The sequence below is a fragment of the Delphinapterus leucas genome, chromosome 2 (genome assembly GCF_059928025.1).
Source record: "Delphinapterus leucas isolate spDelLeu-1000000601 "Yukka" chromosome 2, BTC_Dleu_Yukka2, whole genome shotgun sequence".
NCBI lineage: Eukaryota > Metazoa > Chordata > Mammalia > Artiodactyla > Monodontidae > Delphinapterus > Delphinapterus leucas.
The window spans coordinates 34056002-34069147 of NC_143130.1; the positions used below are offsets into that span (position 1 = coordinate 34056002).

The following is a 13146-nucleotide window of genomic DNA, read 5'->3' on the forward strand; positions in this document are numbered from 1 at the left end:
AAGTTATTACTGGTATACCGTAAGTAAATTACCGAGACATTATAATAATCACTTTCAATGGAACGGTAGTACGTGCCTGAAAAGATGAGCTTTCATTACCACAAAAGAGTATACAGTGTTCACATATGTCGATAGACTTGATACCGCATCAGGACAATTCAGGTTGCACTTTGATATTTATATGTTAGGAATGTGTTGCTCCTCACAAGGCCATATCAGGAACATTAAATTGTTACACTTATTTTCACTCTCTGCTTGCAAGTATTTGGGCTATCTTAAAAGTGAGCTAGTTAAAACTTTTTTAAATTGGACTAGAAATTATATTGCATTAACTTCTGAGTACACCTTTTTCTAATATGTGCTCCTGAGACATTTTGGAGCACAGTTAAACGTCCATTCCCATTGGAATGTAGTCTCAGCTGTGACTTTCTGAAGGTGATGCTTCTTAGTTACCGTGTCTTGCGTCCTTGTTTATTTTTTTCTTGTGTCTTCAGGATAAACATGCTTTATTGGATGTAACACCAAATGCAGTTGATCGTCTGAATTACGCCCAGTGGTATCCAATTGTAGTGTTCCTTAACCCTGATTCTAAGCAAGGTGTGAAAACAATGAGGATGAGGTTATGTCCAGAATCTAGGAAAAGCGCCAGGAAATTATATGAGCGGTCTCATAAACTTCGTAAAAATAATCACCATCTTTTTACAAGTGAGTATATTAAAGGCCTTCTTTCAGCTTACAGTGTCTGTGCAACAATATGTGGGCAAAAATGTGTTGTTCAAATATTAAAACTCATATAACCTTTGCCTGTTATGCTTGTTGTTGTGTTAATGGCTGCTGTTGATTGAAAGAAATGGTTCAGTGCCAAAACAGACATTTCCAGAGGTGTGTCCTCAATACCATCTGTCAGATAACTCAGTAGTGGTGACTGAACTCTAAGCAGTGGTTGAGTGAATTCTGACTTTTGCCGTGTTGTAATCATAGAACAATGTTATCTGTTTGCAGCTACAATTAATTTAAATTCAATGAATGATGGTTGGTATGGTGCATTGAAAGAAGCAATTCAGCAACAACAGAACCAGTTGGTGTGGGTTTCTGAGGGAAAGGTAAGAAATTTCCTGTTTTTAACCCATTTGATAAATTATATAACTAATCAGAGAAGCCTTTGAGCCACCATTGTTTTCTAATTGGATCAACTTATTAAAGTAATTTGGGGCATTAGCTTTTAGGTTTTTATAATTTGTAAGGGTTATGAAAGTTGTTTTTGATAGTAGAAGATTCTGAAGTTTCTCTCCCCACTGAATTACCATTCAGTGGTATTCTCAGAGAATTCTCAGAGGGTAACTTAAAAGAGCAGGGTTGAGTTCTGACTCTGCCTCTGTCTGACTGAGGAATGACTTTGAACCTGGCTTCTGTTTCTTCCTCTGGAAACAAGGGGAATGGGTGGGCTAGATGAGTGGTCCCCAAAGTGCTGTGCTCAGCATGTGAGATCCAGGACTGGCCCTGAAGAAAAGGCACTCTGAAGGCAAGGAATGGTTGGGGACCACCGTGCTGCAAACCAAGCGCCCTGGAGCAGCACAGTACCCACCAGCGTGGTGATGGCTCTGAGAGATCTGAAGTAAAGGACTTACTTTGCTACTTTAAGCATTTCCCTAAATCCTTACCTAAGGAATTTTTTTTTCACTCAGCACCTGTTAACATTCTTAAAACGTACTGAAAATGTTAGACAAAGCAATACATCCTTTTGGCTTTGAATTTTGATTTTATAAAGATTAAAATAACTACTTTCTGTTGTTAAGTCTTTCTGGTCTTTTAGCAGTTCTTGATGGGAAAGTCCTGTTTATTTTGTTGGGAGAGATAATAATTTTCTCAAAGTATACAGTTAAAAGAATCTTTTGTTTTAAATGTCTTTTACCTTCAGATCAACACAATATTAATATATTTTAGTTGCTAGGGAAGATTGAGAATATCTGTTCTCTTATTTTGTTTTTTTGTATTTCCTTGTCGGCTTGGTTTTTGTTGTGTTTTGCCCCTGCATGGCCCCTACTTCCCTCTGCCTGGCTATGGCCCCAGGTGCTGTGGCAGTGCATGCTGCATGCTTAGGACCCCCGTGCCCCTTACCCAGAAAACACAACCTCTGCCAAGAAGAGATGTTGAAATGCTGACATCTAGAGGTAGTGTCTCCTGCTCCCACCTGTGGTCCTGTGTCAGAACCATGCCTTCTCTCCTCAGTACCACTCTGGGCGGTGGACTGTACACATGAGATCCGGAGACCGCTTTGAGCAACTGACATATCAGCTGGGACGCTTTATAGACAGAGGCAGGTAGAATAAACTCACTACACCACTTTATACGACACACTGTTACTCATTCTTAACTCTTGTGGCATTTGATTAAAAGGATTACCGTCCTCTCCATACTAATCTTCTATGACAACACAGTTCTGCCAGCAGCCTTGGTCAGATAGAATGTTAATAGCTTTCACTGGTGATTTTTCTTTTTCCTTTTTTTTTTTTTTTTTTGCGGTATCACTGGTGATTTTTGAAGTAATATTAGTTTATAAATGCACAAGGTATACATGTCTACCTATCTGAGAGGTTTTTTAAATCCACAAATCTTAATTTTCTGTGATTTCTTTGATACTATTGTGTGCTTCCTTTCTTTGCTTGGATTTTAAAATGAAGGTCTAGCTCTCCCAGCTTTTTGTGTGAGGAAAATAGGTCATCTCAATTAATTTTATTGACTTTATTAATAGGTCTAATAGGTCATTTACTATTAGAATAGATTGATGCATTTTGTAAATCAGAAGAAGTGTTAAAATTTAAATCAAATTTGATTTATGCCCCCCTTCCATTCAAGTGTATTTTCTCCAAATAGATTCTTAAACTAAAACCACTTCATTTCACATCGACTCTCCTGAGCTAACTACTTTGATCTGATTGCTAGGAAGAGTTCCTTTTTGCAATTTCTGTTACAGGCTTGTGTGTTCCCTATTAAACCAAGAAAAATCATCCGGAGGCTTTCTTAACATGTAAGCATATGTCATTTCTGGTTCAGAGCACTCCTGGTTCTTGCTCACTTCTGCATTTCATACCACTGCAAAAGCTGAGCAGATTAGTGAGTTGAGTTGTTCTTCCCCAGGGCCTTAAATACTTCCCTGGCTGGCTCCTGGGTTATAGTCTTCCAGACCCCGCGAGTCAGAGATCAAAGTAGATAGCAAGAAGGTTTCAAGCCATTGAGATTTCAGTGGGAGAGACTCTGCCGGCACATAGAGCATAGCCCTAGTGCGCTCACTCTCCAAACCAGGCAGGTGATCTGTTGAAAGCCAGAGTCACGGAAGGCTGGTCTTTCCCATTAAGGGAGGGCTCAGGGTCAGGCTGTTGCAGAGCCAGGATTGGGACTGTGGGGGAAGCACCATTCAGGCGGCTCGAGCCTTGTTTATCCTTCAGTCCATGCCGTCAGAATTCTGGGTTCTTGATCCTCCAGCTCTCGTGCCTCTCTGGGCGCAGGATCCAGGCAGGGTCTTCCAGGACTGTTGTGTGTAATACGGGCACTAGCTTCAAATTAGTATCCATGACAGCCTGTTGACTGCAGCACTGTACTTCCCTTTCCCTCAAATACTTCTGTTCTTTCTGGTCTGCTCAGAAGATAATCAGTGCAGACTGAAGGCTAACTCAGCTCTTAATTGTCTGTAAAAGAGAGTCATAACTACATTTCCCTCTCTGCATCCATCTGTGAAGAATAATTTTTAAAAGTTCTTAGTTTAATTAGGCAACCAGCACTTAGATGATGCTTTTCCGTTGTGTTTTATAAAGCTCTAGGGCCAAATACCAACTTTTTTAAGAAGCTGTTTTCTTAATATATAGATTTTATATATACATAAGCTCTTGTTCAGCTTGAACTGTGGCGTTTATTTGCCTGGTTATTCTCACGTGCGCTGTTCTGTCAGTCACTGTGTCTTTGTTTCTGTGAGCTTGGTCTGGCAGCACTCTCCCTCTTCACCCTCCTCTGGGCTGACAAGCTAGTGACTGACTAGGTTTCAAAATCAGAGTGGGGCCAGGGCTCCTTCGCTGTCTTCTGGGGCTTTGTCATGGCCGGCCAGCCGATGTTCCACTCATCCAAGCCCTTCAGATCTCAAAGGATGCTCTGTGTGTCTGCATGTGTGCTTGTACTATCTTCTTGACCTTTCCTCACCAGAAGTTTCAAGAAACAGATGTGATTTCTCCAAAGAAAAGTATCCTTTTCAGTCTCCCTTGTAAAATAAAGGCCATCTCTTAAAGAACTACTGAATAAATTTTTAATTTACTTCTATTTGACCCAGGCGGATGGTGCTACAAGTGATGACCTTGATTTGCATGATGATCGTCTGTCCTACCTGTCAGCCCCAGGTAGTGAATACTCAATGTATAGCACGGACAGTAGACATACTTCTGACTATGAAGATACAGATACAGAAGGCGGGGCCTACACTGATCAAGAACTAGATGAGACTCTTAATGATGAGGTGGGGACTCCCCCGGAGTCTGCCATTACACGGTCCTCTGAGCCTGTCAGAGAGGACTCCTCTGGAATGCATCATGACCACCAGACATATCCTACTTACTCACCACAAGCGCAGCCACAGCCAGTTCATAGAATAGACTCCCCTGGACTTAAGACAGCCTCTCAACAGGTAAGCAGCAAGCATTCAACGTTTTGCAGTTAGAGGTGCATTGTTAAAGTCTAGGATATGGTGATTGAATTAAAAAATATATTGTCCTTTCTCCAGATTTAAGAATTAATCTTTAATTTCAACTTGAGAATACCAAGGACTTAATTCTAAACTTTGTGTGTTTATCTTAGACAGCAGTATACTGAAATTTAAAAAATTCAGGACATGAGGTCATAGTTTTGTTATTCAGCACACTTAAAATGTATGTCTATCAACCACTATAAATGGAAGTGGGAAGTTAGCAGTAAACAGAAACACTATATTTAAAATATTTTAAACACTTCACAGAAAGCAGAAGCCTCATCTCCAGGCCCTTACCTTTCGCCTGAAACAAACCCAGCATCATCAACCTCTGCTGTTAACCCTAACGTAAACTTAACTAATGTCAGACTGGAGGAGCCCACCCCAGCTCCTTTCACCTCTGACTCACCACGAGCTGATTCTTTAAGAGCACCACGCACTGAGGCAGCTCACATAATGCTAAGAGGTCAAGAGCCATCATTGTCGTCGCATGTAGATCCAGCAAAGGTACCTGTGCTGCAGTGTTGCGCTCATCTCTTGCTCTCCATCAGTCTAGCACATGATCGTGTTTGCTTTGCCCTTTACGTGTTCCTTTTGCTTTTTACTGTGGGCTTATGCACCATACTGTTTTCAAATCCGTACAAGTCATTTCGGTTCTATAATTTGCATGGCTTCCAGTGATATACTGGTTATTTTAAAATAGGCCTTTTAATTGGGATTGGTACTTAATATTTTTATTATTTTTTTAATGTTTGGCTTTCAGAATCTTCCAGAATTTCTTTCTTTCTTTTTTATTTTTATTTTTTTAAACATCTTTATTGGAGTATAATTGCTTTACAACGTTGTATTAGTTTCTGCTGTATAACAAAGTGAATCAGCTATATGTATATATATATATCCCCATATCCCCTCCCTCTTGCGTCTCCCTCCCACCTTCCCTATCCCACCCTCTAGGTGGTCAGAATTTCTTAATCTATAGTTCAGACCCATTTTAAACTTCTTTATGTTTTATAAATTATGGTGTCCATAAATTTTCTTTTTGATTTTATTTTCAGTGTCCAAATCAAGTGGAATCAATCAAGTGGCATTAATTTTCTACTAAACTTAATAATTAAAAAGTTAAAATATCTTTAACTAACTTTTCATTTAGTATGCTGAAAAGTAAAAGCCCCTACTTGCATTGTAAAATTTGAGCTTTCACTTAAACTGGCTTTCTCCACTAATCTGTTTCTGTCCTGGTAATAAAGGGTAGAACATGCCATTTTTACATATTAAATCATAGTTTGTCTTAAAATAGACTAGAATTTGAAACAAGCCTGTGTCCTTACACGTGAATTTTTTATACAGGTATATAGGAAGGATCCCTATCCTGAGGAAGTGATGAGACAGAACCATGTTTTGAAGCAGCCAGCTGTTGCTCACCCAGGGCAGAGGCTAGACAAGGAGCCCAGTCTGAGCTATGAGCCGCAGCCCCCATACGCAGAGAGACAGGCCAGCAGGGACCTGGAGCAGCCTGCCTACAGATATGACTCCTCAAACTACACGGACCAGTTTCCTCGAAACTATGACCATCGTCTGCGCTATGACGACCGCATCCCTGCGTATGAGGAGCAGTGGTCCTATTATGATGACAAACAGCCGTACCAGCCCCGGCCGTCTTTTGATAATCAGCACCCGCGAGACCTGGACTCCAGACAGCATCCCGAGGAGTCCTCAGAACGAGGGTATTTCCCACGTTTTGAGGAGCCAACCCCTCTGTCCTATGAAAGCCGACCGCGCTATGACCCGCCACTCAGGACCTCCACCCTGCGGCACGAAGAGCAGCCCGCTCCTGGGTTTGACGTGCACGGGAGGTACAGGCCAGACGCGCAGCCCTACTCCTCCACAGGCCCCAAGGCGTCCGAGCCTAAGCAGTATTTTGACCAGTACTCACGGAGTTATGAGCAGGTCCCGCCCCAAGGCTTCACCTCCAAAGCAGGCCCGGGCCACTACGAGCCTCTCCACGGTGCTGCCCTTGTCCCGCCTCAGCACAAGCCGGAAGTGCCGCCCGCAAGTACCAAACCACTGCCTCCACCCCCGGCTCTGGTCGAGGAAGAGGAAGACCCAGCGATGAAGCCACAGTCAGTGCTCACCAGAGTGAAAATGTTTGAAAACAAAAGGTCTGCATCAGTGGAGAACAAGAAGGATGAAAACCATAACTCTGGTTTCAAGGTAAATATGTGATTGTGTCTCCTGCCTCACGTTCAGAGCACATTCAGTGACTGTTGTGCGTAACGCTTCATAATGTTCCCTCCCCCTTAAACGAAGCCTTTTTTCTCGTGATCTCTCCCTGAGGCTCGTGTGTCTTATTTTTCTGCAGCCTCCAGAGGTCACGTCTAAACCTGCAGGTGCTCCCGTCCTGGGTCCTAAAGCCCCTGCTCAGAATCAGCTCATTGAACACGACAGAACACTGCACAGGTGGGTGCTTTGCGGGCTTGTGGCCTACAGCTGACTGGGAGTGTGGCCCTCTTACTAGAGAGGAGGCGGGGAAGGCAGAGGTCTCCTTTGTCCTTAGGTGAACTCCTCCAGCTTTTGCAGTTAAAACAGTGGTCCTAGAAGGAAGAGTAAACAGCTTTATTTATTATACCTTCTGTAACACATCTTTGTTATTCTTTCAGTTAACAAATCTTTCGAACACATATTTCTCTAACAAATGGCTAAAGTACAGTTTTTAAAGCCCTAATAACTTTTGGACTGTGTTTTTTAGTTTAATAGTGCTTTTGGACATGCAAACTGTTAGTTTTTAGGGGTGAGGAAACAGACTCAGATAGCTATGAGATAACTAAACTTAATCCTTTAGAAAGCGCCAGGAGGGATGAAGCTGAGGCTGACAGGAGTTGCTGGGAGAGGAACCCGCCAGCTGTGCTCTTAGCTGTGGCCTGATTTGGCTGCTGCTAAGTTGACGGGCTGCATTTGAATACAGTTCTTTGGCCTAATATGTTTCATTCGCTTATATTTGTGCTTGTAATAAAGAGGAACTACTGTCTAACATGTACATTTTCCTCTGAATTTAATGTCTGTTGCTCTTCATGAAAATGTAAACTACTGTGATGTCTCCTTTAGCTGGGATCACTAGCAAATAAGCTCTTCTACACAGAGTAAACATGTAATAACTGAAAGCTTAGCCCCCCTTCTTGGTGTGAAACGTATTTAAGTTTATCCATTTTTGATGTGGAGTTTCTGAAATTTGCTAACTAGGGCCTATGTAACAGTGCCTTAATTTGCTGATAATGTACTTTCTACGCCATGTGCTTCCTGTGTCCTCTGGAACTTTGGACATGTCGAGCTCTTTCCTTATATGAGGATCATTTATTGATCCTGCTGTAAAGTTCTTCAGCTCTCGGTTTTTATTGTTGCTGACGATGATGGTGCATATACTTGAGGAAGCCCTCCACTGTCTGGCTTACTTTTCTTTTTCTGATGAGCTGCTTCTAACCAGGTCACTATCAAGCTCAGTAGATAGGTTGTGTTTAGGACTCACGGGCCAGGAGAGTGTTGCCATTGAGTATAATGTATGAGGACACGGGACTGGGAATGTCCACCTTGACTGCTGCACTGCTCAGCCAGATCCTGAGTAATCACAGCAGTCAGTAGAAGGTCAAGGTGAAACTTATGTATTCCATTTTATTTGTCAAATTAACTTCTCAAAAGTTGTTCCATTTATCATTCATTATCAGGATCCCCGAACCGCAAAAACCTCAAATGAAGCCGCCTGAAGACATTGTTCGGTCAAATCATTATGATCCTGAGGAAGATGAAGAATACTATCGAAAACAGCTCTCCTACTTTGATCGAAGAAGTTTTGAGAGCAAGCCTTCTGCACATGTCCCTGCCAGCCACCTCTCAGAGCCCACCAAGCCGGTTCATTCTCAGAGTCAGCCACAGTTTTCTAGTTACTCTTCCAAGTGAGTTATTTTGTTTAAGACTTACCTTTTAAAAATAAGATGAAACATAAAGTGGAGTTAATCACACAAATTTCAGTGTGTGTGTGTGTGTGTGTGTGTGTGTGTGTGTGTGTATTGTTTTGTTTTGTTTTTTGGCCTTGCTGCTTGGCATGCGAGATTTTAGTTCCCTGACCAGGGATCAAACCCTTGCCCCTGCAGTGGAAGTGCAGAGTCCTAACCACTGGACTGCCAGGGAAGTCCTAAGTAAAGTATATTTTGAAGGAAAATAGTTAGCTATGTAATACATGACTTCTGTAGGCTCTTAGCATTTCAGCAGTGTGTGTTCTATCTAGCTCTGGGATGTGTGTTTTTTGTTCTTAAACTCTAGTGTCAGATATGTAAATTTTTTGCATTAAAAATATGTTAAAATCAAAGGATTTTGAAATCAAAGCGTTTTGAGGTAAGAGAGGGTAAACGGTTAAGACCCTGATTTTTAAGAGTCTCTCCCTTCTGTGCACACGTTCTTGTCCTTCTTTTCTGTTTGTTTTTTAAAAATAAAAGTAGGGTTAGGGCTTCCGTGGTGGCGCAGTGGTTGAGAGTCCACCTGCCGATGCAGGGGACACGGGTTCGTGCCCTGGTCCGGGAAGATCCCACATGCCATGGAGCGGCTGGGCCCCTGAGCCATGGTCGCTGAGCCTGCGCGTCCGGAGCCTGTGCCCCGCAATGGGAGAGGCCACAACAGTGAGAGGCCCGCGTACCGAAAAAAAAAAAAAAAAAAAAAAGTAGGGTTGTGTTGGGGAGTGACATTGAGGGACGATACTAAAGAGTTTTTTAAATTTTTTTTCCAAGTCAAGAGAAAACTTGTCATTTATTATTGTTTGAGCTTGAGGAGACTTTAGAGATTTCTGGTCCAGCTGTAAACATGAGGAACCCAAGCTCCAACGAGGGGCCGTGACAGGGGCAGAGCTAGGAGTGAACCCCAAGTTCCTGCTGTCTTTTTCCTGTCTGTGCTGCTCCCTTCTGTTTGCTTGTCTACTGGGTTTTTTGTTTTTCTTTCTTGTGTGTTTTGTTGGGGTACAAACTACAAACCCACATGTGCCCGTGTGAGTTCATATCCCGTTCTGGTTCTGCCACTGGTTGAACCCTGACTGATGGTGAATTTGGTTCTGAGAGTGGAGTATAAACACACACAGGCACAGGTGGGTTCATACTTGAGCAGAACAGGCCCACAAGAATGGAAATAGATGTGGATTTATTATAAGGGATTCGTTTACACAGTTGTGGGGCCAGGCTGAGCAAGTCCTAAGTCTGCAGGGCAGGAAGGGAAATGCCTAGTGGTCTCGGAGCTCAGGGAAGCTGTTAAGTCCTCTTGAGAAGGGCCCATCTAGATAATCTCCCTGGGGATACCCGTATTAGTGTTTGAGAGAATAACTAGGACTGTAGTTCTGCGTAGCCAAGATGAGACATTAAAAAGCAACCACAAATCACTTTTGTGCCTAAGTTTAAAATCATGAAGATTTTTACTGAATTAGATGCTTCGGACTGTCTGAACATATCATATGTCACTTGCTAATCAGTGAAAATTCTTTTAGAATATACTTTAAAACCTCTAATATTAAAAGCCTACTTAAAAAAAGTAAATTTATTTATTTATGGCTGTATTGGGTCATCGTTGCTGCGCGCAAGCTCTCTCTAGTTGTGGCGAGCGGGGGCTACTCTTTATTGCGGTGCGTCGGCTTCTCATTGCGGTGGCTTCTCTTGTTGCGGAGCACAGGCTCTAGGTGCGCGGGCTCAGTAGTTGTGGATTGCAGGGTCTAGAGCACAGGCTCAGTAGTTGTGGTGCATGGGCTTAGTTGCTCCGTGGCATGTGGGCTCTTCCCGGACCAGGGCTCGGACCCGTGTCCCCTGCATTTGCAGGCGGATTCTTAACCACTGCGCCACCAGGGAAGTCCCTAAAAAGCTACTTTCAATTACCACTTGCCTTCTAAGACATCATTTAAAGTGAAGATTTAAAACCTTTTCCACTGTTATCCATTTAAATCTTTGTCTACGGAAGAAAGCAGTTTATGAGAAACACAGCTGCGAACTGTGAGTGGTGCAGTTCGGGCTCTGCTTGAAGCAGACAGTCTTGCACGAGTGTTGTGAGCCTCCCCTAACACAAGCCTAGAGAGGTGCCCAGTGCATCTGGAGAGAGTCCAGACCAGGATGAGCCGGGTGTGGAGCCTGAGAAGCTCACCTTCCGTGAGATGGAAGGGCGTCGCCACTTTTACTGAAGCTGTTTAAACATATTCATTCCTCTCAGAAGGGAGTCCAGTTTAAAGAGAGATTTTATTTATCCTTTTACATACTTGGTAAATAGAATACAGCCTTAACAGGATACATTTAGGTCTAAAAAGTAAATTAAAAGTTTTGCTAGGGAATCAGATGACAAGGTATTTTTTGGTTTTGTGTGAATCTTGTTCTCTGGAGAGAAGACTCAATAATATATCTATGACGTATAGCTTTCAGACATGGTCTTAGAACACTGCCGAGCACTTGGCGGTGGAGGGGCTCAGTCATTCCATGTGGAGTGACCAAGGCTCAGCACAGGCCCCGGCGCACTCCTCCTCACGTCCACAGCCCTGGGAGGAACCAGTGTTTGCTGGGCAGAGGTCCCATGAGAAAGAGATCATGTCTGTCTCTGTAGATTCACTGCGGACTCGGTTTGATATTACTGTTTACTGTTGGTAGTGTTATGGGGTGAGAAAGTCTAACTTGAGATGGATACTAGGATGCCTCTCCTTCCTTTGTATATGAAAGTAATGCTGCATTTTCCCATATAATAAGGCTTTTTTAAAAAAATTATTTTTGGTTGCGTTGGGTCTTCCTTGCTGCATGCGGGTTTTCTCTGTTTGCGGCGAGTGGGGGCTACTCTTTGTTACGGTGCGTGGGCTTCTCATTGCGGTCTTGTTGCAGAGCATGGGCTCCAGGTGCGTGGGCTTCAGTGGTTCTGGCTCACGGGCTCTAGAGCACAGGCTCAGTCATTGTGGCTCACAGGCTTAATTGCTCCGCAGCATGTGGGATCTTCCAGGGCCAGGGCTCGAACCCATGTCCCCTGCATTGGCAGGCGGATTCTTAACCACTGCACCACCAGGGAAGCCCTCCCATATAGGTTTTTAATGGTTAGAGAGTTGGAAAGGAGACTCGAGTGTCCTAGAAGATGACTCAGCAGGAAGTTGTTTCTATGCCTTCCCTTTCTAATGCTGTTTTACTCTTTTGCCCAATTAATACAACTTTAATAATTGGAAAATAGTTTAAAATATGGGACCCTCTTTGTCTTACATTTCAAAACTATTTACTGTTTGTCACCAATAGATTGCCTACAGGCCTTATTCTCTAAAGTAAAATACAGAAATAACAAAGTTACCGTCTTCCAGTTAATGCGTGCTTTTGTTCCACTTAAAAGCACACCTTAAAAATGGTGGGAATTAGAGCAGGGAGAAGTCTTTGATGGCACAGGATAAGTGCCCCAGAAGCAGGCAGCTGTCACCCAGTCTTACAGTCTGTTGAGCCACATTGATGCTGGAGAGGTGAGGAGACAGCAGCCCTGACATCACCTCCAAAGCAAGTTAGGAGTTGCCAGGATTCCAAGCCAGGGCTAGAAGAGCAGGCTCCATCTGGGTCTGTGCACGTGCTGCAGCTCAGAGATTGAGTTGTCTCCTTCAGGGCATCTAATGGGATTTCTGTCACTGGAATATCTACCTCTGAAGACGCAGCCTACCGTGAGACTTCCAGGTCTCAAGATAAATGTTGGTGGTTTTCAGCTTACAAGAATTAAGCATAAGATTGGCGTTAGGTGGTTTTGTGTGCGTGTGGCATTATTAGATGAGAGAGGTAGAGACGAAGGGAGTCAGCGTGGCAGCTCTGCCCACCTCGGGGCTCAGCGTCAGGCTCGGAAGGAGCGCGTGTTGATCACGTATCCGTACCGTGCTAGCTGTGGTGCTGCATCACTTCCGTGTTTTCACTCTGGACTTCTGTGCCTAGCCCCCTTTCTTTCAACAGAGCACTGACCCCCACTTCTTTAGAACCCACTGCTTTTTCATTTCTTTGTTCAGCACCAGGAGTGGTCAGCGGGCCAAGGAGTGAAGCTTAGCCACACCGCTGCCCACCAGAGCCCCATGTGTGTGGAGGGTGGGCGGGCGGGGCCTAGCTGCGTTCCACGTCTCCACCGGCTGCTGGTGTCCCGAGCTAAATGAGAGCCAGTGATGGTTTCTTTTATAGACTGAAGTATGCTGAAAAGGTGGATGTGTGTTTTTTGGTTGATGCTTTAAAATGACATTTGAGTTCTGTTTGCTGCAAACTTAGATTGATCGTTTTCTTTAATTTTTCTGTTGCGCTTGCTTTGCCATCACCTAGATTTCTTGGCTCTTATACTAGCTCTGACTACTTGGAAAGGAGCTTCATGTGGTAAGACGGGGCACTGGTGTGAGGCTGTGACGTGAGGGTCCCTCGCTG

The 13146-nt window shown here is 43.6% G+C and overlaps 1 protein-coding gene across 12 annotated transcripts in view; it reads left to right on the forward strand.

The window, feature by feature from the left end:
- The window catches only part of TJP1 (tight junction protein 1), a 255304-nt gene that overhangs the window by 231241 nt on the left and 10917 nt on the right, over positions 1–13146 (forward strand). For 10 of the 12 annotated variants that reach the window (XM_022554511.3, XM_022554512.3, XM_089906654.1 and 7 more), the window contains 7 exons: positions 495–705; positions 1003–1103; positions 4319–4669; positions 4997–5236; positions 6077–6940; positions 7089–7186; positions 8446–8673. In XM_022554511.3, the coding sequence (XP_022410219.2) occupies positions 495–705; positions 1003–1103; positions 4319–4669; positions 4997–5236; positions 6077–6940; positions 7089–7186; positions 8446–8673 (2093 nt within the window). The remainder of the gene's footprint in view (positions 1–494; positions 706–1002; positions 1104–4318; positions 4670–4996; positions 5237–6076; positions 6941–7088; positions 7187–8445; positions 8674–13146) is intronic. The other 2 variants (XM_089906657.1, XM_089906658.1) reach the window with 1 other exon arrangement.